General features: G+C 43.0%; 1 protein-coding gene across 1 annotated transcript in view; it reads left to right on the top strand.

Annotated features, from left to right (window-relative positions):
• The window catches only part of EGLN3 (egl-9 family hypoxia inducible factor 3), a 29339-nt gene extending 11403 nt beyond the window's left edge, over positions 1-17936 (top strand). The window contains exons 2-5 of the mRNA XM_081227807.1: positions 11677-11796; positions 13392-13528; positions 15304-15377; positions 16244-17936. Coding sequence (XP_081083933.1) covers positions 11677-11796; positions 13392-13528; positions 15304-15377; positions 16244-16275 — 363 coding nt within the window. The 3' untranslated portion in view covers positions 16276-17936. The remainder of the gene's footprint in view (positions 1-11676; positions 11797-13391; positions 13529-15303; positions 15378-16243) is intronic.
• The last annotated feature ends 6391 nt before the right edge of the window (positions 17937-24327 follow it).

Genomic DNA, 24327 nt, shown 5'->3' with positions numbered 1-24327 from the left:
TTATTTGAGAGGGCAGTTAGGTGCTTTCCGTGCCTCTGATTGGATTCCTGAAGAAGAGATCTGACTCTATCCACAGTCACACCCCAGCGCTGACAGGACAGTAATCCTCAGCAATGCTACAGAGTTGTAATTGGAATGTTTCCTGCCAGTTTCAGGAATCACGATGCAAAGGCTGTGCCAGAAACTGCCCTATAGGAATTCTTCTCACTTCCTGCTCTACCCACTACCTCCTGTTCTCCAAGTTAACTAGTGCAGGTGACTAATTCTAATTCCCCTTGACCTTTTATTATTTAGGGTGAGGCGTTGCACAAAAACTCTTGCTTTGCCACAGCAGCAGCATCATCCCCTGGGAACGTGCTGCAAATGCATGTTCTTGAGCTTCTCCCCAAACCTAGTGAATCAGAAGCTCACACGTCCTCCAGGCAATTCTCATACAGGCTGAAGTTTGAGAACCACTGAATAAAATGAATATGAGGAGGCTAGACGGGGATGGTGCTCTATCTTCCTAGAGTTTCTCTATCAGTGAGAAAATCGGCGTTCAATCAGTTGATCAGATCTGAGCTTATTCATCACTAAAACTAAAAAATGCAAGTGTTTTTGTTTCATTTGGGAAATTTTTGAGAAAAACACATTAACATGTTAAGTACACACACACACACCGCACACAATTTTTCTATTATTTTTTCCAATAAAAGTTAATTTTCCAGAACCAGAATTGGAGTATAATTTGGAACTGATTCTCTCCTGTTGCGTTGAATGGAGGGGAACAATCTTTGTTAATATCTGTGCAGTATTGCTCCCCTGTATCCTACAGCCTGGCAGGGAGTGCAAGCTCAAGGCACCAGGGAGAACAAGAAAGCATCGTAGTGATTTGGGGTGAGAACCAACTGGAAAAGAGCAGATGATTGTGTCAGTGTTGAGTATCTATTATGTGCTAACTGAACACCACACAGAAGCCTAGGGTTGTTTCTGACCCTCTAGGGTAAGATGGCTGAGGTGTGGGACTCTTTGGGGAAGCAAAGCCGAAAAACGAATCCAGCTTGACTGTAATCAGAGGTTTTACTAGGTAGAGATTGGAGAGTAGCTGGCACTTGCCTTTTCCTACTTCTGCATGGAGGGCTTTGATTTCCCAGTTAATATAGTTTGAGCCTCTATTTGATAAGCCATGATAATCATCTGAGAATCCTTTGTTGTGTTATCTTGAAGGAAGACAATTTCATTCATGGTCACCCTGGAAATAATTGCACCTGTTTTCAGTGAACAACTTTTTCCTGATATTTTAGAAGCAACGTTTAGCAGTGGGAAGACCATGCTTAGTTCTGTAATGTCCCATAAGTCACTTTTTGTCTCTCTCAGTTTCCACGTTTGTAAAATGGGGCTTCTCTTGGAGCCCCATCTTGAAGGGACATAGGTACAATTATATTCACCATAGCTGCCCCCTAGACTCAGAGCCAGGCAACTCCTTTATTTCTAGTCCCCTTGCTGCTCCCCAAAGTAGTTTGTTTTTTTGTTTGTTTTTGCGGTAAGCGGGCCTCTCACTGTTGTGGCCTCTCCCGTTGCGGAGCACAGGCTCCAGACGCGCAGGCTCAGCGGCCGTGGCTCACGGACCCATCCGCTTAGCGCCATGTGGGATCTTCCCGGACCGGGGCACGAACCCGTGTGCCCTGCATTGGCAGGCGGACTCTCAACCACTGCGCTACCAGGGAAGTCCCCCAAAGTAGTTTATACATTTCTCTCAGAAGAGCCTTTTACTTTTCACGTGTCTGAGTGGTCCTCTAGATCTCACCCCTCCTGTAAGCCATAGTGGGTCTGTATCCAGTGTATTCTAATTCACTTGGTATTAGAAAGTTCTGTACTCAGTGAATTCTAATTAATGTGGTAGTAGTGGAGTTGTCTCCTGAATAAGCTTTGCACCTGAGTAAGGAAAATTTGTCTCATCCCTGGGATTCCTTTGGAGTTTACCAGGTGCCTTCCCAAGGGAAATATACTTTGTATTTCCTTTAAAGTTTTTTCTTAATTGGTCATTTGCTTTCTGACTTTGAAAAAGTCTGAAAACCTTGGCTGGTGTTCACCTGAGCTAAAAGGAAAGGTCCTGGAGAGGCTGACTTCCTTCCACAGACCCCGAGGTAAGGGGAAGAGCAGCCTGGGGAGAAGACTGATTGCTGACCAACTGCATCCCAGTCAGATATGGGGCTACAGAGCTTAGAGTTGGCTTGAGTTTGTCCTGCAGTGGGAATAACCAATCAAAGGCAACTTGGACACCTAGTGCTTTGCTGCAGGACTGAATCAGTTTCCTTTGCTCTCGGCTTTTGTTGAAATACAACCCCACCTGCGCCCTACCCCCTACCCGCTTCACTGCCCTGGAGCTTTTAGTTCACAGACTCAATACCAAGGACACTCTTTTTTTTCTTTCTTTCTTTTTGCATTTTGTGATTTTCTATCATTATGGCAAGGGTGATAGGCGAGGGTGAGAAGAAGTCAAATACTTCAAGAAGAACCGAAGATCTTAGTTCTCTCAAATAAAGAGGTGTGGGCTTCCCTGGTGGCGCTGTGGTTGAGAGTCCGCCTGCCAATGCAGGGGACACGGGTTCGTGCCCCGGTCCGGGAAGATCCCACATGCCGCGGAGTGGCTGGGTCCGTGAGCCATGGCCGCTGAGCCTGCGCTCCGCAACGGGAGAGGCCACAGCAGTGAGAGGCCCGCGTACTGCAAAAAAAAAAAAAAAAAAAAAAAAAAAAAAAGAGGTGAACTGGTTAACGTTAGACAAAGGATAAGCTGCGCCGGTAAAGCGTGAGCTCACTCTCTGAGGCCAGACTAACTGGCTTCCAAAAGGCCGGGTACCTAAACTCCTCGTGCCTCAGTTTCCTCATTTGTTAAATGGAGATAATAATGGTTCCTGCCTCATGGAGCTGTTATGAATATTGAATGAGGTAATATTTGGGAGGCACATAGAACAGTGTCAGGCACGTACACATGTTTGTTCAGTAAATAAATGTGCCTCCCGAGTTTCATGAGTTCTAGTTCTGACTTGCTGTGTGTCATTCCTTTCATTCAGCAGATATATTTTTCCAAGTGCTGAAATCCAAATGTGAGTATAAGATCTGGTTTCCTAGAAAGTTCTTTAACTTTTTCTTTTTCCAACATAGTTACCTTGTCCCACGTTAAGACTCCTCAGAGCGACTGGGACTTGCAAGTAAAGTGTTTCCTGGTTTCTCTTAAGAACATTGCTTCGAGGCATTTTTCTTGACATGTTTTGATTGGTAACTATATATTTTTGTATATTACTCAATAAAACCTTGTCTTACCAACTGTATTTAAGTTATCATGGCTTCCCTCAAGTATTTTAGGATTCATTCCAGATGAGAATTTAAAGCCGACCGTATTTAATTCTCTGACAATCCTGTGGTCACAGACATTCTTTTTTTTCTATTCGGCTCAAGCCTTTAGAGAGCTACATGTAAAGTTTTATTTACTGATAAGTCTGTTTCTCACATCAAAGGAAGTTAAATGTCCCTACCCCCATATTGCCTTAAGGATTACTCATGAATTTGTTTTTCTATAAGAATAAGGTAACTTCTAGGTCAATATGATAGCTTCCAGGGTTAATGACTTCTACCAAAGACTTGTGGGCAGGGTGACTCAGGGCAGGTGACCGCTGCTCACCTTCCCCTTAACCTGGAAATTAAATGAGAGAATATGTGTATATTGCCACCCTAAAGTGCTCCCTGGCTTCATGGGTCTTCAGGAAATGGCAGTTGTTAACGATTTGAGGAAAGGTAGCGGAATGGATATGGTTAAATGCCTGTGTTAATGTCCTCAACCCAGGGCCTGGCTGACTTTTGCGGATTTCATAATTGCAAGGAAGCCCTTACTGAGTACATTTCTCTGGTGACTGGGGTAGTGATGGGGGAGGGCTTTCCCGTGCCGGTTCCCTCCGCGGGCTGCCGGGCTGTGTGCTCGGGTGTGGGCTGGCTGCCACCCTCACGCAGCGCACGTAGCCCTGTCACTCAGCCGTCACCCCGCTGGCCGGGAGCCAGGCCTCTGCGGGAAGGGCCGCCTTCCCAAACCCAAACAGCCTGTATTGCTGTGTCGATGTTCCGGGGCCTGTTTACTGTGCTTAATTGCAGGACTCTGCTTGAATCCCCTCCAAGGAGAGGAATTAAGCAGAATTCGAAAAGGAGTGACAATAGTCTCTTAAATTCCTGGCCCCTGAGAATTTCAGTGGCTTCTGGGGAAGGGTGATTCATTCAAGTTCAGGGTGATTTACTCAGGTTCATGCACGAAGTACAGGATCCCCTGAAATAGAATCTTGATCTAGTTCAGTTAGACCTTACAAGCCCGTGAATCCTTTGTGACCTTATGCATGCTTGTGTGTGTGTGTGTGTGTGTGTGTGTGTGTGCACATCTATGCATATTTCTGAGGGTGGGTGTGGGAGCCCAGCGCTTTAATGTAAGAATCTCAAGAAGCTAAGAGAACTGAGTAGAAGGTTTCAGAGTCTTGATAGTTGTTGATAGTTGGTTGAATGATCCCAGAGTTAGGACCAAGTTCATAGTAAAGAGGGGCATTGATGAAAAAGGTCTCCCCGAGGACAGGTTTTCAAGTGAATATGGTAAATTCCCTGCCCTTCTAGGCAGGATGCTCTTGCCTGATCAGGAGGAACCAGCAGGCCTACTTCACCAGAGCAACTGAGAGTTGCTTATATCAATAACTTCTGATTTTTCATTTTCAGAATTACTGAAGCTCCTGCATTTCAGCAAAGTTCAGGTATGGGAGCATAATGATTATTGTTCTAAATTGGAGGTGAGGTTATATGTAGCAGAGTTCTGGGTACGTGGGTTCAGGGAGAGGAATTTTTCGTGTGGATTTAGGGCGCATGAGGAAGGCAGACGTTCCCAGGATAGAAATAGAATAGTAGAAGACATTTTAGTGAATAACTTGGGGTTCGTTTTCAAGATTACTTCCCTGATGGATATTGACTGTCTGATGTGCTGAATCTTCTGAATTGTATGGTCAGATGCTGAAACTTTGGGAAGGGGAACGTGGTAGCTGGACACAGCTCTTGCTATTGCCCACCAAAAGCATATTTCCCATTTCTCCCTCATTTCATTACATCAGTCTTTAACTAGGGCACTAGGAGGAAGGAACTAGCTAGGCTTGCTCTTAACTAACAAGACAGGTCACAAGCAAGATGCCAAGATAACTAGTGACAGTTTGCATACTTGTTTCCTTAAAGTGCCTACATTATCTCCAGCTAATTTCTTTATGCCAATCTAGATGCGTGAGAATGAATATAAAGACTCTAAAGCACTTTTTCTGCTTATGAGCTGTTCATTGTCACACTGAGAGCTTGCTTTTTTGTAAGAGACTGGCCGCAAGGTGAACTCTTGTTTAGTGACATTTTCTTGAAACTGTTGAAGAAAGCTTTGCATAGTTGCAACTATGTTGTAAAGATGCGTTGTAAATATTGTATTGTAGGAATTTAAGTGATTTAGGAAATATATATATATTTTTAATTTTTATTGAAATATAGTTGATTTACAATATTATGTTAGTTTCAGGTGTACAGCAAAGTGATTCCCTTATATACACACACACACGCACACACACACACACTCACACGTATTCTTTTTTAGATTATTTTCCATTATAGGTCCTTACAAGATATTGAGTATAGTTCCCTGTGCTATGCAGTGCATCCTTGATGGTTATCTATTTTATATATAGTCGTGTGTATATTTTAATCCTAAACTCCTAATTTATCCCCCACCCCTTCCCCTTTGGTAACCATAAGTTTGTTTTCTATGTCTATGAGTCTATCTCTGTTGGGTAAATAAGTTCATTTGTATCATTTTTTAAGATTCCACATGTAAGTGATATCATATGATTTTTGTCCGATTTAGGTAATATAAATTGGACCCACTTCTGGCCAGAAAACTTCAGCTATTACATTTGCTTAGCTGTTTTTCCAAGCTAAACAAGGTGCATGGCCTTGTGTATTTCTTTTCAAGTCTTTACACATCTAATACTCTATGTGGTTAGTGTTTTATGGTAAAGAGAGGAGGGATCCTGGGCCCCCATTGCTATATCCAGAGCGGACATGGGGGAAGGACTTGAGGGGAGAGAGGTTTGGCAGAGGCCTGTGCAATGTGGATGGCACTGAAGGATGAAGGATACATCTGAGCCTGGTAAAGAGAAATGGGGAAGGTGACTCCTTGTAGCTCAGGAAGTAACACAGAGTAGCTTGATCTCTTAGGAGAGCCTCAGACAGTGATCTCAAAATCCAGTCTGATATGTTTTTTTGTGGCCCTGATTTAACAATCAGGATAAAAAATGTACAGGAGAGTTTACATACAAATCCGGTTCAGTTCCCTGCTACTGTCCTAAAATCTGAAGATTTTGTAACACCAGCCCCTCATTGCCAAGGTTAGAAAATTCCCTAGTTATAGGTAGCATAGTACACACTCTAGAGTTTTGACACATCTATACCTGGTGGGCTTCAATTTTTTATGTTACTTGCAAGTGCCACAGGCTATATGACTTTGCCAGCCCCGGGTTCGAAGCTACAAAGCACTTAGGTAGGATCGGATCCCTGAAGGGGAGACATTCTGAAGCCCCAGTGGAGGGGAAGACAAAAACATGCACATCATCAGTTTTAAAAATAGTTGACATTAAGCAGCATTTAGTGTGTGCCAAGCCTTGCACTGTTTTACATGGATTATCACCTTCAATCCTCATAAACCCATTTTTCAGATGAGAAAACTGAGGTGTGAAGAGGATAAGTACAGGTTATTCTGCGCTTAGGTTATATTTTATTAAAATATGCTCTGCTAGGGACCGTTCGTAATTCAAAACAAATCCTTACCAAGATTGTCTGGTATTTCTGCTTCACAGTTAGAGGGGCCTAGCATTTGGCCGTGGACCAAAATACCAGTTTAAAGGTCACTCAGCTTGGCAGCTTTGAAGTTATGCTATTCTTGACAAATTTTAAAAAATGGATTCATATTTATTGCAAATTTGGTAAATAAAATAAGTCTTGATTACTATTTTAATTTGCTGAGTTAAACTTTATGTAAAACGTCACTCTCTTTTTTTTTTTTTTTTTTTTGCGGTACGCGGGCCTCTCACTGTTGTGGCCTCTCCCATTGCGGAGCACAGGCTCCGGACGCACAGGCTCAGCAGCCATGGCTCACGGGCCCAGCCAGTCCGCGGCATGTGGGATCTTCCCGGACCGGGGCACGAATCCGTGTCCCCTGCATCGGCAGGTGGACTCTCAACCACTGCGCCACCAGGGAAGCCCCCGTCACTCTCTTTTTAAGATCAAGTCATACTAATGACTGACGCAGAAGTCATGAGTGATGTAAAATACGTTTCTATAAAACATCTATGTTGTTGATTGTTTTTAGAGAAGTGGTGAATCTGAGTGGAGGCTGGGATGGGACAGATGTATCCCCTTCCCGCCCATGAATGGACAGTGGAGGTCAATGATGCCAGTTTTTTGAAATGGTGTATATATGCCATCAAACTGGTTTCAATTAAGAACATTCTGTTTAGGCACTGGGATGGAAATCCTGGACTTTGCTTTTTCAACTTTACCTTTGGGATTGATGAGATATGGCTTTTTATGAAGCCAACTCAGTAATACCCCTTAACAGAAACTGTTTTCTTTTCCACCTGTGGCATTTGGGGAGCAGATTTTATTACTTGGGTTTGGCTGTCAAAGTTCTATATGTCTGGGGCTTCCCTGGTGGCGCAGTGGTTGAGAGTCCGCCTGCCGATGCAGGGGACACAGGTTTGTGCTCCAGTCCGGGAAGATCCCACATGCCGCGGAGCGTCTGGGCCCGTGAGACATGGCTGTTGAGCCTGCGCGTCTGGAGCCTGTGCTCCGCAACGGGAGAGGCCACAACAGTGAGAGGCCCGCGTACCGCAAAAAAAAAAAAAAAAGTTCTATATGTCTGTGTACATTTTCAAAGAATCCTTACACATTTACTGCCTGAACGTGGCCGCCTAGGTATCCAGAGCACATATCTCTGGTCTAGAGCCAGTTTGGGAGCCTGGGAGGGGTTCACCCCTCTCCACTCATTTCCTTTTGCTACAGAGCTATGGAGAAGCCTCTGGGGATGGTGCAGGGGGTGGGGGGTGTCCACGATGGGGCCATAGGAAGGGATGGTGAATACATAAGGGGACATGTGGATTTATCTGCCCATCCAAGAATAGAAGTATAGGACTAAATTGTATGTGCTATTGCAGGTCACACTAACATGTTATTAAACTTGTATAAATTTCAAATATTAATCTAGTCTGCAAGTTCTGGCAGATAAAAAGTCGGCGATAAGTGAGACTTCCTCCTGATGGGTGTCAGTGTTATTGCGCAGCGTGTTTGTCACGTGATCATTGAAGTACTCTGGTGATGTTCTCATTGTCCTGGCGCGTTCTCCTCCTCTGTACACTCTAAATCCCTTCCTGGCTTGATGAGGTTTGGATAGCAGCTCTGTAGACCTAACTGATCAGTTTCCGGGGTTTGTTTCTGCCCCGTGCATGATTTGGCACAGAAACGCATGATGTTATTGAAGTGAGCCTTGCTTCTCAGCGCATCCTTAGCCTCCTGGTTTTAGACTGTGTCAAAATCCAACAGATACTGGGAATGTGCCCAAGCCAAGACCCATCTCCTGTGGCTCTTGTCCAGAAAACACTGTTAAAATTGGCCTGTGTAGTTTCAACAGGCCCACTGAGGCTCACAATGATTTGCTTGCATTGTTTTGAACTTGATGCTATGGTTTCAGGAACCAGGAGAGAAGGTGAAGATTGACTCTGGCCAGAAAAATTCTCTATATATCTCTCCCTTAAGCAATCAGATACTTTGCTGACACTTAGGAGTTTTGTCCTATTGATGAGTCCCCTGGAATGTGCTAGCTCCTTCTCTATGCATGGGTTTTATAGATGCAGCAGTACATACAAAAGGATGTACTTTTGTGAGTTTGTATCTCTTTTTATCAGTATTTAATCTAAGCTGAGTCCTGAGGCAGTTAAGCACTTCCTAATGCCGTGAAGAACTCTGTTGCTGCTTCTGGGGTTGATGCTTCGATAGAGTCTGAGATCTTCTTGGACCATCAGAGGCTGGGTAACCCAAGCCATTTTTTACAGGAAAGAAACCAAGCCTGGGATCACATGATTAGTTACAGAGTAAATTAGATGGCAGACATCCAGACCACTGACCTTTTCCTTCGAGTAGAGCTGTTTAAGAATATAAGATTATGTAGCATTTTTTTGAATTGTATTTTATTTATTTTTTATACAGCAGGTTCTTATTAGTTATCCATTTTATGCATTTTAGTGTATACATGTCAATCTCAATCTCCCAATTCATCCCACCACCACCACCTCCCCCCACCCACTTTCCCCCCTTGGTGCCCATACGTTTGTTCTCTACATCTGTGTCTCTGTTTCTGCCTGATTATGTAGCATTGATGGAGTACTTTTTCTTCTTTTCAGAGCTTCACAGTGGGGAGAGGCTGAGTTGGTAGGGAATTCAGCCTATAATTGTTTGTGGCTTAAGTGACTTTCATTATTGGCTCAGTGGTGGCTCTTATAATCCTAATAGCTGCTTCCAGGGATGGGTAATTCCCTAGTCATTATAGGTGACTTCATTTATCTCTTCTTCCCCAGCTAGACTCATCATTTCTGTCTGCTCCCAATCACCTTTCCCCAAGCCGTCCTTTGCTTGGTGGTACCAACATTTGTTAAATCTCGATTGCAGTATCCTCAGAATTCCACGTCTGAAACATGTTCAAGCTAACAGCCTAACTTCAGCTCTAAGATGACATTGCATTGACATTTTAGACATTCAAAGGCAGGATATGGGGATTGCTAGCCGCATAGGGATATAACGTTTGAGAGATATGGTGATTTAAGCCTTAAGATCAGTGTAAAGCCAAGTTACTATTCAGCCTTTTTTTTTTTTTTTTTTTTTGAGTTACGCGGGCCTCTCACTGTTGTGGCCTCTCCCGCTGCGGAGCACAGGCTCCAGACGCGCCGGCTCAGTGGCCATGGCCCACGGGCCTAGCCGCTCCACGGCATGTGGGATCCTCCCGGACCGGGGCACGAACCCATGTCCCCTGCATCGGCAGGCGGACTCTCAACCACTGTGCCACCAGGGAAGCCCTCAGCCTTATTTTTGTTCTAGTATGCAAGAAGCCTTTCAAGTACATGCCTAGTTCATGTCTTCGTGTTACCACTGGGAGTGACTTGACACCCATGGTTTTGAAGCTGATTCATTGAGCCACTAGTGTTATTAGTTTGGGCTCTACCTGACTGGTTATTTTACCAATGAAACAGTCTTGCCATTTATGAAGGAAAATGTGAACTGGATCGCTACATATATGTTTGAGGATATGCTTTAAAATGACAAAAATCTCTATTGATCTAGGCAGAAAGTAAACTTACTGTTTAGAGGAAAGAGCTGTTTGCTATTCATTCATTTATTTATCAAATTTTAAAACAAAACAAAACACAAAAAGGGAATTCCCTGGTGGTCCAGTGGTTAGGACTCCGTGCTGTCGCTGCTGAGGGCCTGGGTTCAATCCCTGGTTGAGGAATTAAGATCCACAAGACCCGCGGTACCCCCCTCCCCTCCAAGAAAAAAATCAAATTTAATCAGATACCTTCTGTGCATCAGGAACTGTTCTAGACACTAAGAATACGTCAGCAAACAAAACAGAAAAAATATCCTTTTTCTCATCTTATGTTACCAATATCTTCCCTGCATGTATCTCATCCCTACAAAGATATTTTAGAAATAAGGCAGTGTCCTGTGAAAAGAACTGGCTTTTTACACTTTGTCTAATTTTTTCTACTCTATGCTATAAATTTTCCAGGGAACGATTAGAGATTTGTTACTCTCTTTGTAGTAATTCCCTAATAGTAATCTTTAGTAGGATTTTTAGTTTGGCTTCCTGCTTTATTTCTCCACCTGACTGATACAGGTAGCGCTTGGGCAAAAGGAAGAGAATTTCAGGTTATCATTTAATTTGATAATTGTCAGTAGGAAGAAGACAAGCATTGAAAAATGCATTAAGATGTGTCTGTGGCTTTTTCTGTGAACTGGATCTGACTGTCATCTGTGCTGACAAGTCGGGACACAGCTTCCATTGACCCTCCCCTCTTCTTTCTGTCCTAAGCATTTTATTGAGCAAGCCTAACCTTTTTCTCCTTCGTCATTGGTTCCTGTCTCTTTGTAAATGCAGGTATCTTTAGCCATTGATTAAGACAGTGGGCGATTCGGTGATTCAGGGGCACTTGTCAATAATGCATAATCCCTAAACTCCAAACCTAGTGATTATGATTTTGTGGCTCTAGGGTGGGAACCCAGAACCTGCTTTTTCAAAAAGAAAGATTGAAGAAAGGCGGGGCATCCTAACGACAACCATAGATACTGTTCAAAATGTTCTAGAGTTGTGGGAATATTGTTGAACTACTTTCCACTGGGCTGAGCCATAAGGTATAACTTGGCCGTTAATCATATATGCCGAAGAGTCCAAATTCATGTACTGTACGTGAAGTTAAGAAGCCAACAGTCACCTATGTCATGTGGCACCCAAGGAGACTGTGTTACTCAGCTGTTCACTGGTGGCAGAAGATTGGTTCAGCTTTGTTAACCAGCTTCCTTGGGATTTCTCCATAGGCGATGGTGGCTTGCTACCCAGGAAATGGAACAGGTTATGTTCGACATGTGGACAACCCCAGCGGTGACGGCCGCTGCATCACCTGCATCTACTATCTGAACAAGAACTGGGATGCCAAGGTACTTGGATTCATGGGAGTAGAGTGAGGGGTTAGGAACTATAGGAAAAGAATTCAGATGACTTAGAGGAAAGTCTGCAGTTCATAATCCCCACTGATGAATCCTTTCTATTTCATATTTTTTCTTTTTTCCTCTTACGGTGTTAGTACTAAAGTTGATGAGATGAAAATAATAGATATGAAGTTAATTTGATGGGGGTGGGTGGGTAGGGCCATTATTAGGTTATAGGTTATAATTTGATGGTTGATGAAGAGAAAATAATTTATAATTTTAGGAATGGGGATCAATTTCTTTAGTCTAATCCAGAGCTGATAGGATTCTCGATTCTCAATGTGGAATAAGATATATACTTTTCCCTGCCAGGAGCAACACTGAGAGAATTTCACAAAAATAGAACTGTAGGATATTAAACTATCCCCAAGTGAGGTTTCCCACACAGTCCTCCCTCTTGGAGTAAAATGTCTCCCTGGTGGCCTCTTGCCATGGTTTACTATGGTTTGTGAATGCCAAAGGTTTTATGGCTTATTTTTATATTTTTGAACATATATATAGATAGAGATATGAAGTCTGGTTCCACACTGACAAACATTTGTCTGGAATTTGTATGCTTTCTGAGAGCTAGGGATGATTTAGGAGTCTGAGAAGTTGGAGAACTTTTCAGGCTTATTTGCCTTTTGAACCTTCTGTATCTCCTTTCGCTATTCATTAGGCCAGATACTTGCTGTCATAAAGCAAGGATATTTTATCTGGGGTCAGAAAAACTAAACCTGGGAAACCAGTGAATCAGTGACAAGGTTTTTGTCATCTCCCTATTGGTAATGTGACTGAAATATATCCCTTAGTTGTCCTTTAAACTCTTGAAAGGTAGTGTTATTGGCAAGAGGGTAAAGTTGTCAGATCAGTGATGATAAATCACAAAGTATGAAATCGTTCAAAACATATTTGAGTGCCTGCTAGTGCCGGGCATTGTGCTGTGAGGAAACGTCGACGTGTGAGGTCTGAATTCTACCTTGACATGGTTATTCTAGTAGGACAGCTTGGGTGTACATGTAAAAAAAAGTAATTCAAGGAAGAGAGTGATATATGTCATGAAAGATAAGGTCGTCTGAGAGTTCAGAGAAAAGAGCATGTAACTTCCAACTGATGAAATCAGATAGGAGATGGGGAGCTCAAAAGAAAGCTGTAAATTCTAATTGAAGGGGAGGTTATGTGTGGGCCCTATCCTAGGGAGCTGTTAATATTAGACTGAACTATATGAAATTGCTGGGGGGAGGGGCGGGAGGGGGTTATAGGTCAGAAACAGTCGAATATTGGCAATTCTGTATGATTTGACCTAGTAGTACTCCATGGTGTATCCATGGACTCCGTGATTGTGAGGGTGGGAAGGCTTCATTTGGTGGGGGGTGAATAAGGAGATATGTCTAGCCAAATTTGAAATAACATTTAATACAAAGGAGGAGGCTGAAGTAAAACTTTGGGAGTAATATACGCTTGGAGTGGTGGTTGGAAGATGGCTTTGCTTCTAGATGAGGCTGAAATATCATTGATAATGAACTATGTGTGAGGAAATAATCTACCTTCTTTGTGGCCCTCAGCTACATGGTGGGGTCCTGCGGATATTTCCAGAAGGGAAGTCGTTCATAGCGGATGTGGAGCCCATTTTTGACAGACTCTTGTTCTTCTGGTCAGACCGCAGGAACCCACATGAAGTCCAGCCTTCCTATGCAACCAGGTAACAGCCAGGGCCACGATTCCTCTTGAGAAGCTTCGTGTACAAACCATCAGAGAATTCTCTAAACTTGTGTTCTATGCAGATGAGGGACCAACCACCCCCCAAAGCTGATAGCAAACCTGTTTTAAGTCAATAAAAATTAAAGGAGAAATTTGGGGTTCTTTAGTACACAAACCTAACATCAGTTTGAACTATTAACAAATTGTTTTCCATTAGGTGAGCATCTTGGATTCCAAATTTCCCAGAGCATTTTTCTCCTCTCCTTTCTTCCCCCTACCCCCCTTTAAAAAAAACCTGATGTTGAACCACCCCTAGAGAATGTTGGCTGCCACATAACAGGAATTCTGTCTGGTTAGCTCTGGATGAGTTTACAAGTTGCCAGTTGCAAGCAGAGAAAGAACCTCGAGAAAAGAAAGAGGAATTTGTAACACAACGTTGTAAATCAACTATACTCCAATACAAATTTAAAAGAAAAAAAAAAAAAGAAAGAGGAATTTGTTTTGGTTTCTTTTCCTTTTTACCCTTTCCTGAGCTTAAAATTAGATTGGGCTTACTGCACCCATCATGTCCCAACAATTGGATTTTTCAGACTTCTTTCTTTAGATCATGCATGGGGAGATTTTCAGAGTAACTGAACAATTTAGTATTGTTTAGTATTAATCTGGAAACTCTTGATATAATCTTAATTTCAGATTCTGCCTCTCATTTGCCTTTGTTTTATGGCCAAAGCTGTAAACCAGGTGGTATTGGAGCTCTGTGGGGTGCAGCCTGAATTGGGAATAGCAGTTGGGCGCAGGGAGGAGAGAGGTTGGGTAGAAAGATAATGACTAAACCATAACAAGACTGATTAAATCAAAATCACAGGTGTTAAGAGTTTAAGGTTTATGTGGCCCCTTCCAGAAATCACAGATCTGAGCCCCACATAGAGTTGCATATGAAATATCAAATTGGGATGTGCCCTGGGTGAGCAGGTAACTGATTCTACCACCAAAGCCTGCTCGTGGCTTGTTTAATGTTGTACAATAATTGGACCCTGTCATTTGTGCAGAATTCCCTCGTTCTTCCCCAGTTCCTTTATGACCAGGGTCACAGGGGAAACATTAGCACATGTTGATGGGAAGCCTTTGGAAAAAATCAAGTGCTATAGAAATTCCATTAACTAATAATAATAATAAAATGAAACTTTTTGAAAACTCATGCATGAAATTACTCCTATTATAGTCTGTCCCATAGATGGGACGCAGTAGAAAGCTTGAGGCCATTAGTATTCCATTGCATCTTTGCCCCAATGTCCAAAACTAAAGAAAAAAGCCAGGAGTTTTAAGTGTCCTGTCATTTGATAAGTTATTCTTCAAAGCTTCACTCCTTTGTGCTCTCCCCATCAACTTAGGTCTCTCAGTCTTTAGCAGAATGACTCCCTTCTAGCCCTTTCTGTGTAGATCATCTTGACCTGTTACATTATTTGTCAAATTGCCTTTCCTGCCTGCTAGAGCCTGAGCTCCCTGAGAAAGAGGCTGATGTATTCACATGACCATTTGAATTCCCATCGTCCAGGATAATGCCTGGAGCATACATGGAATTCCTTAAATGTTTTATTACCTTTAAATAGACTTGAAACCAGAGAAGTTTATTTTAAATTAAAATTGGGATGGACCTCTGATAATAGGAAAAATTTCAAATGTTGGCTTTACAAATGACTGTTATGTGAAATTTATAGTATTTTTTTGGGGTAGTATTTTTAAACCTCTTTTCTAATATCTACTTATCTTTCACAGATATGCCATGACTGTTTGGTACTTTGATGCTGAAGAAAGGGCAGAAGCCAAAAAGAAATTCAGGAATTTAACTAGTATGTGTTTGATAATTTTCTGTGACTTTTGATCAAGTCAATCCTTGACTTTTATTTGAGATTTTTATGTATATTCTAATATACTCTGTTCAGTCTCAGCCATATATATATGCAAGACTGCATATATATATGATGACAGCCTGGTGGGCTTAATTCTGAAAATTTGGCCTTAGCTCTGCTGGAAAAATCAGAAAAAATGCAAAGGACATCCCCTGTGACTGTCCACTGATTGTGTGACAGTTTATAATAGATGGGAAATAGTTAACTTTTGATCATTAATGTTTGTCCGTCAAACATAACGTTAAATTTTGCCCATGATTTTGGCACATTGCAAAGGAAATACAGTGGATCCCAACAACGATAGTTAATTTATTATATTGGTACGGGACTATGACTCTCATTAAAAAAACTGGGCTCATGTAATATAAACTGAATATGACGTAAGGTCATTCCTGTCCCCTCCAACCAGTATTGTAAGGCAGCGTTTCCCAAAATACATTGTATTGAAAGCCAAGTTAGTTTGCAGGAAGGTAAAATTCCTGGTCCCCAAATGTGGGAAATGTTACATACTGTATCTCTTTCTTGAAGAGTCACAGTGCTTATGGGCATATTAATCAAGAAAAATTAATCTAAGAAATCTTAAAGATGTATGTAACATTGCCTAACCCATGATCCATTTGGACTGTCTACCTAGCAAATCCCAAAGAAAACACATTTTGCTAAGCCCTGTCAGGAGGCACTCTGCTCAACTTTGTTCTGTAAGATGGGAAGTGTTTGCTGGAGGCTTTTGGGGTGACGTTTGTGACATGAAAGTCATCAGATCTGGTTCCTTACCCTCTTCATTTTCTTTTCTCTTCCCAACCCAGGGAAAACTGAACCTGCCCTCACTGAGGACTGACCCTGATCTGAAATCCGCTGGCCTCATTCATTTTAGTAACAGTTCCTGAATTCACTTTTAAGAGTTGAGATCCAAAGAAGGCCACTTCTTTAGTGACTCGGTGATGAGCACCCCCCTATTGCTTGCATCATTCACATCCCTGTCTTGCGTACGGTACTTTGTGTTTTCTTGCCAAGACTCCATCTACCTTCAGACACTCTCTTTGCCAGATGAACTCACTTGCTAACTCCAGAAATACCTGCAGACGACCTAGCTGGCCAGCGGTTTAATTGTCAGATTTGGTAATCCTGGGTATCAAAGCAAGAACCTGGAAGCACAGGCGAGGGACTGAATCTTACTTGCACTTTATGTACACTTCCTGATTTGAAAGGAGGAGGTTTGCAAAGAAGTTAGATGGTGACAGATGCCACAGAGAGGCATCACTGAAGCCCTTACAGCAGGAAACAGAAATTTGTGTCATCTGAACAATTTCCAGATGTTCTTAATCCAGGGCTGTTGGGGTTTCTGGAGGATTATCACAACCTAATGACGTTATTACCTCTAGAAAGGGCTGCTGTCATAGTCATCAATTTCTAAGTATCCTGTGGGTGGACACTCCTTTTTCCTGGTCCTGCAAACTGGACTTGCTGCCTCTGCCCCATTTTGCTGAAAATATGACTTTCTGATCAAAGATGACAACACCATTTATTTTCTATTTTCACTTCTGACTTAGAGAACCTAATTCATTAATTGTTCTGGTTGCTTTGTTGAAGTGAAATTTGAATTTAAATCAAAGGGGAAAAACATCTTCCTGGTAGTTTGGAGCCAACAACCTCTGATAATGGCATCAAAAGACCTGGGTCTCTGATATACATTAAACGTGTGCATCTTGAATGATTTGAGATTGGAGATGGAGTTGGAAATGTGGGCATTCCTGTTTTTCAGTTTTCCTTTCTAATGAGCTCACCCTTCTTCTTTAACAAAATAAGAAAATCACAAAAACTAGGGCACTGTATTTTAAAAAGGAAATGGAAATAAAACAAAAAATCCTGAAAAGCTGCTTGAGTTCTTCCACATTTTCTGACCCTAGTAGCCTCTTTTCAACAGATTTGACTCTTCAGATCCACTGTGGTTGGCAGTGTGGCCAGAATCATGGAATTTGCTAGAACTGTGGGAAGCTCTGCTCCTACAGTAAGCACAGATTCCGCTGCCTCAAGAACTCTCCATTGAGCTCCTGTTTTATGCAAGTTACTTTTCTTAGTTTTCAACTCCATTTTCATATTTTTTAAATCCCTGTAATTTCTTGCTTGAAAATCCCATGAACATTAAGGGGCCAGAAATATTTTCTTTGGTCACTGACAGATACATAGACTTTCCAAGAAAGAGGCATATTTTTGTGTGTGTGTGTCTGGTTTGGAAAATTTCCAGATAAGACTTGTCTTCATTCTCACGACTGCTCTGTTTTTTTTCTGTAGTACTCATCACCTCCTAACTTACTATGTAATTTACTTATTTATTATGTTCATTGTCTGGTATCCTTCCTCTAGGGTGTAAGCACAATGAAGACAGGGATTTTTTTATGTTTTTAATCAATGGAATGTATTCCCAGCACCTAAAATAGTGCCTGGCACATAGTAAGGGCTCAGTAAATACTTGTTGAATAAACTCACTCTCCTACTGTAGCATTTTTTTGTTTTTTAATTATTTTATTTATTTTGTTTTGGCTGTGTTAGGTCTCTGTTGCTGCGCGCGGGCTTTTCTCTAGTGGCTATGGCGGCAAGCGGGGGCTGCTCTTTGTTGCAGTGCGAGGGCTTCTCACTGCTGTGGCTTCTCTTGTTGCGGAGCACAGGCTCTAGGCGCCCGGGCTTCAGTAGTTTGGGCACACGGGCTCGGTAGTTGTGGCTCACGGGCTTAGTTGCTTTGCGGCATATGGGATCTTCCCAGACCAGGGCTCGAACCCGTGTCCCCTGCATTGGCAGGCAGACTCCCAACCACTGCACCACCAGGGAAGCCCCTGTCGTCGCATTTTAATGGTTTGATTCATTTCCTCCATCTTGGGCAGGAAGGGCTCGCTAGAATTTTTGCACATACGTCTTTCTCTTATTGTCGACTTGTAAATTTAGGCTAAGAAAGCTAGAAAGCTTTGGTCACAGTGTCCTCTCCTATCTGTTTGCCTGTTTGAAGAGGTCATTGACCACAATGAATCTGAAGATTGAACCAAGGGGATTCTGCCCTCTGTGTCCAGGGACCGTGGGAGTAACATAAGAGTAGCTTCAGATAGGACAGACTACATTCCTCCTTCAGAACAATTTCAAAAAACTTCAGCAAGAGAGAATGAAAGAAGGTTATTTATTAGGGATTTTATATTCCCTAAAATGGTAGCTAAGTTTGTTTTCACAGGCTCCGGACGCGCAGGCTCAGCGGCCATGGCTCACGGGCCCAGCCGCTCCCCGGCATGTGGGATCCTCCTGGACCGGGACATGAACCCGTGTCCCCTGCATCGGCAGGCGGACTTTCAACCATTGCGCTACCAGGGAAGCCCAGTAGCTAAGTTTTTTTCATGATTACTAATGTCATGAGAATGATAATGATGATATTCTGAAGGAATATCATGTCGTTCCAATAGTATGTCTTGTATCTTTCATTTTAATCAATATTTTGACTTGCCAGAAGATCAGACCTCGTAGGCTTTGCTTATTCCTTCCAGACAAAGGTCCTATGACCTAATAAACTATATGTCAAATCAATTTTTAATGCACTGATGTCTTTCATGGCTGAATTTGAGTCCTGAAAAATACAACTAATAGTGACTGCTTTTTGCTCCTCTCTGTGACAGCACACTTAGGGGACGATTTAGCCCTGATGAAGAAACATTTTTTAGCAAATAATCGGATCAATTTCTTTTATATTCCTGGCAATGACATGTTAAGAGCCTACCTCAGTGTTACGTCACCTACATAGTGCAGAGTCCTTGGCAGGAGATTAAATTTTGAACCAAAGATCCAATTTCATGGCAATAAAAAGTGTTACCTAAGTGCATTAAACAGGCCTTTCGTAGAGTAGTTAATACCAATTAAATGCTGGGCTGTCTGGATCATGAATTATCCATTCAGATATGATTTTGGTTTTCTTCTTTAAATAATTCAGGTTTTTTAGAGGCTGGGTCATCCTAATTTCTTTTGGCCCTACAGTCTTGAAATTTCCTGTGATTTAGGAAGCAGTGATGGGAAATGCTATGCTGGGTCAGCAGTTCATATAAAATAGGGGTTTGGACATGTCAGGTACTTTTATATTTGATCAACTATGAGGACAAGCCCAAGGAATGTACTTGGTAAAGTTATTTTAAATAAAAGTAATACAAAATTGACTTAGCTTCAGTCTTGACTCTTGAATGGCATGAAAAGAGTACTGGTTAGCCAGGTGGTTAGAGACTATTGTCAAAACAGAATGGAAATAAATAGTTCTTTTCAAGGTGTAGCTGGTTATAGTTGAACTCTTGGCTAATATATGCTGGTTTATGTTTAAGACCCAGTCTGGCTTCAGATCGACTCTACGCCCATCCAAAAGTGATTTTTTAATATGTTGCTGTCTTTCCTTGTTGATAGGTTAGATCCTTTGAGATCCTGGACTCACTGTGGCTTATCTTCTTTACATTTGCAAGGCCAAGGTCAGAGGTTCCTGTCCCGATCTAGTGCAGTCGGTAAGATGACTCTGCATACTCAGAGAATAGCTCTATGCCAGGCTTGTACTACGTGCCCTCACATGTTTATTCTTTGCAGCTTTGAGACAGCTCTTCCTCTTTTCAGATGAGGAAACGAACTCAGAGCAATTAGATGCCTTGTCAGACGTTACATGGGGAAGGAGTAGCACACTCAAGACTTCCAGCTCCTCGGTATTTGCTGTCTTTGGTGTCTCCTTCCTGCAGAGGAGATGCCAGACAAAAGCAGGAATGAGTCGAGTTGGAAGAGGGGAATCTTGTAAGTGCTTGCCGCCTGATATCTTTACATGAGGTTTGGGTTATCAGCAAGGGTCTCATGCCCAGTATTCTAAAGGAATGTCAGTTATTCAGTAGAAACCACATGAGCAGAAAACATCAATGTCATAGTTGAATACTCCCTTGTCTTTGCAATGGGATCTTGGCTGCATGCCTCCCAGGATGGTGGAGGAAGTATGGGCAACATTGGCCTCCCGGCTAACCGTGGGCATGAGCTGTATGGAGCGTGCCATTCCCCATAGAGCAGAGTTATGCATTGTGGGCCATCTGGAAGAAAAACAGATTGGGACTTCCTGGGTGCGGTTTGGAGGCCTCCCAGCAGGCCACAGTGCATGGGGACATTTGGACAGCGTCCAAGCTGCTGCCCTCATGTCCCTATGTTGATGCCCTCTGAGAGGAGGAAAGAAAACTTTTTTTTTTTTTAAATACACCTAACTTTCCAGTTTGGGCTTAAGGCTGAGATGTCCGTGTGGTTCTATTACTGACAATTCTCCATCTGATACATGGAAACCAAGAGAGGAGGCTAGGCAAGGCTCTGTCATCTTAGGGAATTCTTGTCATCACCTCTAAGTGACATTGAGTGGAGATTTAGAAACATTTTTATTTCTCCAAAGCACTTGGACAGTCTCTTATCTAATCATTTTAAGGTGGCTTATAGAAGGATGTCATTTTAATTCTTTAAACACACAGCTCTTTTGCTTATTTAAATACCCCGAAAGACTATGAGTGTTGAAAAAGCACCAGATTTCTTTCTTTTTTGTTTTTTGTTTGTTTGTTTGTTTGTTTTTGTGGTACGTGGGCCCGTCACTGTTGTGGCCTCTCCTGTTGCGGAGCACAGGCTCTGGACACGCAGGCTCAGCGGCCATGGCTCACGGGCCCAGCCGCTCCGCGGCATGTGGGATCTTCCCGGACCGGGGCACAAACCCGTGTCCCCTGCATCGGCAGGCGGACTCTCAACCACTGCGCCACCAGGGAAGCCCAGATTTCTTTCTTGAATTCTGTTTGTTTGACCTTTGATAAACTTAGTACTTAGAAAAGTCAGCTTTTTTGGAAGAAGTTGCTGCTCGTGCTCCGAAGTACTGAGATTTTTCAGAAATTTTATAAGACCGTTCTGCGATTCTTTTTTTAAGGTTAGAGAAACATCTCAGATAGGGAATGGCAGTTGTGTTTTATTGTCACAATTTTGCATACAGATTTAAGATCAGTTGTGGAACAAAATTCATTATTTACATTGGGTCACTAAAAATTAATTCAATAGGTTGTCTTTGTTTTGTGCCTATTTCTTGAAGGAAAAACGGCCTATCCCTTATGACGGATGCTGGCGGATCCGTCATAAGGTAGAAGATTTGGGACTTCATTTATCAGTTGTAATAGCAGTTAAATGGGAATGGGGTCTGGGTGTGGTAGGCCTGTTTTGAAGAGAGCTTTGAGAGCAGCCCAAATTAATGGCAGATCTCAAGATAAGCTATTGAGGGTGGGGTGGGGGTTTGGTTGGGGGTGGGTTCCTAGCAGCCAAGGGCTGGCTGCTTGCTGCCAGCTTCCTTCATCCTCAACCCAGTTTAAGCATTTGCTAACTCTCTGGATTTTGAAAAATTCACTGGGACAAGGTTACCTGCCATAAAAATGCTGAGAAGTAGGAATTCCCCTAGAGTGTTTTCCAAAGACCTATTATTTTTCTGAAAAGGTAACAAATGCACATGGGGGTGGGGACGGAAAGCAAACAGTTTGAAAAAGGTATAGAGGGAAACAAAATGTCTCTCTCCACCAGAATCAGCCCCTCGGCCAGTTTCTTCTGTATCCCTGGAGGGTGACGCCTGTCCTGGAAGGTCAGCACCTCCTGAAAAGCCCTCCTCCTGCAGGATTGGCACGTTTGCTTGGTCATTTCCTCCTATTTTTATGCTTATTCATCCTGTGGCCTATGTTCTCCTTGACATGCAGATTTTTTTTTTCCATCCTCCTGTGGGAAGAGATAACATTCTCAGGACTCAATTCTCATCTGATAAATTTTATTTTTAACCAACCTCTACATCCTTTCTTCTTTGCTTCTTATTTTCATGGGCCCCCTGCACTTCTTGGCCTTTTCTGGCTTTCTCAGAAGGTGGGAGCAAAATGTCTGGGTACAATGTATTGCACCAAAGTTTTTGGCTTAGCTACCAACGTCAGGGAAACTTTTCCTCGGCACAGGGTCCTGTTTTCAACTGGACAATCCACTTTTACCTCCTGCTTCCTCTCTGGGCTGTCTGTCTGTAGATTTCCTTTTGTCAGTAAATTAATATGATCTTGATGAAGGAAACATGCTTTAAAAAACAAGACAGGGCTTCCCTGGTGGCGCAGTGGTTAAGAATCTGCTTGCCAATGCAGGGGACACGGGTTCGAGCCCTGGTCTGGGAGGATCCCACATGCCGTGGAGCAACTAAGCCTGTGCACCACAACTACTGAGCCTGCGCTCTAGAGCCTGCGAGCCATAACTACTGAGCTCGCGTGTCACAACTACTGAAGCCCACGTGCCACAACTGAAGCCCGGACGCCTAGAGCCCGCGTACCACAGCTGCTGGGGCCTGTGAGCCTAGAGCCCGTGCTCCGCAACGGGAGAGACCACCGCAATGAGAAACCCGTGCACCACAACGAAGAGTAGCCCCCGCTCGCCGCAACTAGAGAAAGCCCACGCGCAGCAATGAAGACCCAACGCAGCGAAAAATAAATAATAAAATAAATAAATTTATAAAAAAGAAAAAAAAACAAGACAGCTGTGACTTGCAGTGATTAGCGTGGAGTCTCCCATCGGCAGTGGCCTTGCAGCCACCTAAGGCTTCCACAGTGTGATAAAGCCATGACTTGACAGAGTGATTCTTGGATTGAGATGAATGAAAGCGGCTAGTGTCCACCCAACCGAAGGGAAAGGTTTTATTTGGCTTGGTTTGTTTTTTCGTCCTGAGCCCTCTGACTGAGGCTTTCCCAGACAAGTGTGTTAGAAGTAACTGTGACCTTAGCTACGTAAGCATATATACATTCTTTTTCTTCTTTTTGACTTTTGACCCCCCTCCCCAGATATGACTAAATATGGTTATGGCTAAAAGTTTTCCAGCTAACACTAGGGGGAAGTGGAAGTTTTGAACCTGGGGAGGGCAGTGGAGTTTGCGTTCCCCAGAGAGGATTGTGCATGGGAATGCTGTTCCAGACTTGAACTTCATGGCCTCCAACTGCATTTTGTTCTCCATGGAGCAGTTGTCTCTCAAGTATCTCTTGGCTCTGTTGTGCATTATGTACACGGTCACTATGCTTTTCCTATAACACTGTAATAGGCGCTTGGAAACAAAAGCTAAAAAAAACCCCAAAAGGTCTGTGATATAGCTTCACAGGATGGAAGACAATTATCAAAGGACTTAAGAATACTACTAATAAAATGGGACCACTTAATCATAGAATACAGCCAGGGTCCCAGCTGACACCTACAAATTAGGGTAATTGGAGGAGAGTTAAATAAAAGGACTTTTCACCAAGGTGGGGAGCAGGTAGGGAAACCATGAGACAGCGCAGTACCCAACGTTCCAAAGCAGGTGGTACCACCCCAGGCACCAAGGCTTGCAGGAAGGAAAGGGAAGGAAATGGTAACCAGAAACAAAGAGGCTCCCTGACAGGAGCTGGGACCTTTGCTGAAGGAACCCAGCCTGCCCATGGGACCCTGCAAGAAGGGAGCTGGGGTAGTAAACATCCCACCCTCTTGCTTTTCCCTCGTCAGAACTGCTGGAGTACACTCGGATAAGCACATCTAGAAGTCACCAGTCAACTGCCCACTGACAGAGACACAGGTCAGGTCAGGCTTTTGTGGCTCAGAACAGGGCCATAACAGTAGAGGATGTGGAGAGGCAAAATGAAGAGAACACAATAGTATCCGGAGTTCTACATGATCCAGCCCCACCTCCCCCTCACAGCCTATCTCTCACTACACTAGCATTTTTCTGTTTTTCAAACAAGTCAAGTTTGTCTCTGCCTCAGGGCCTTTGCACTCGTTCCTTCTGCCTAGAGTGGTCTGCTCCCACCGTTCTGTGTGGATGATGATGGGTCATGTAGATCCCGGT

Source organism: Mesoplodon bidens, assembly GCF_964165515.1.
Source record: "Mesoplodon bidens genome assembly, chromosome: 3".
Lineage (NCBI taxonomy): Eukaryota > Metazoa > Chordata > Mammalia > Artiodactyla > Ziphiidae > Mesoplodon > Mesoplodon bidens.
This window is presented reverse-complemented; position numbering and strand designations above follow the sequence as displayed.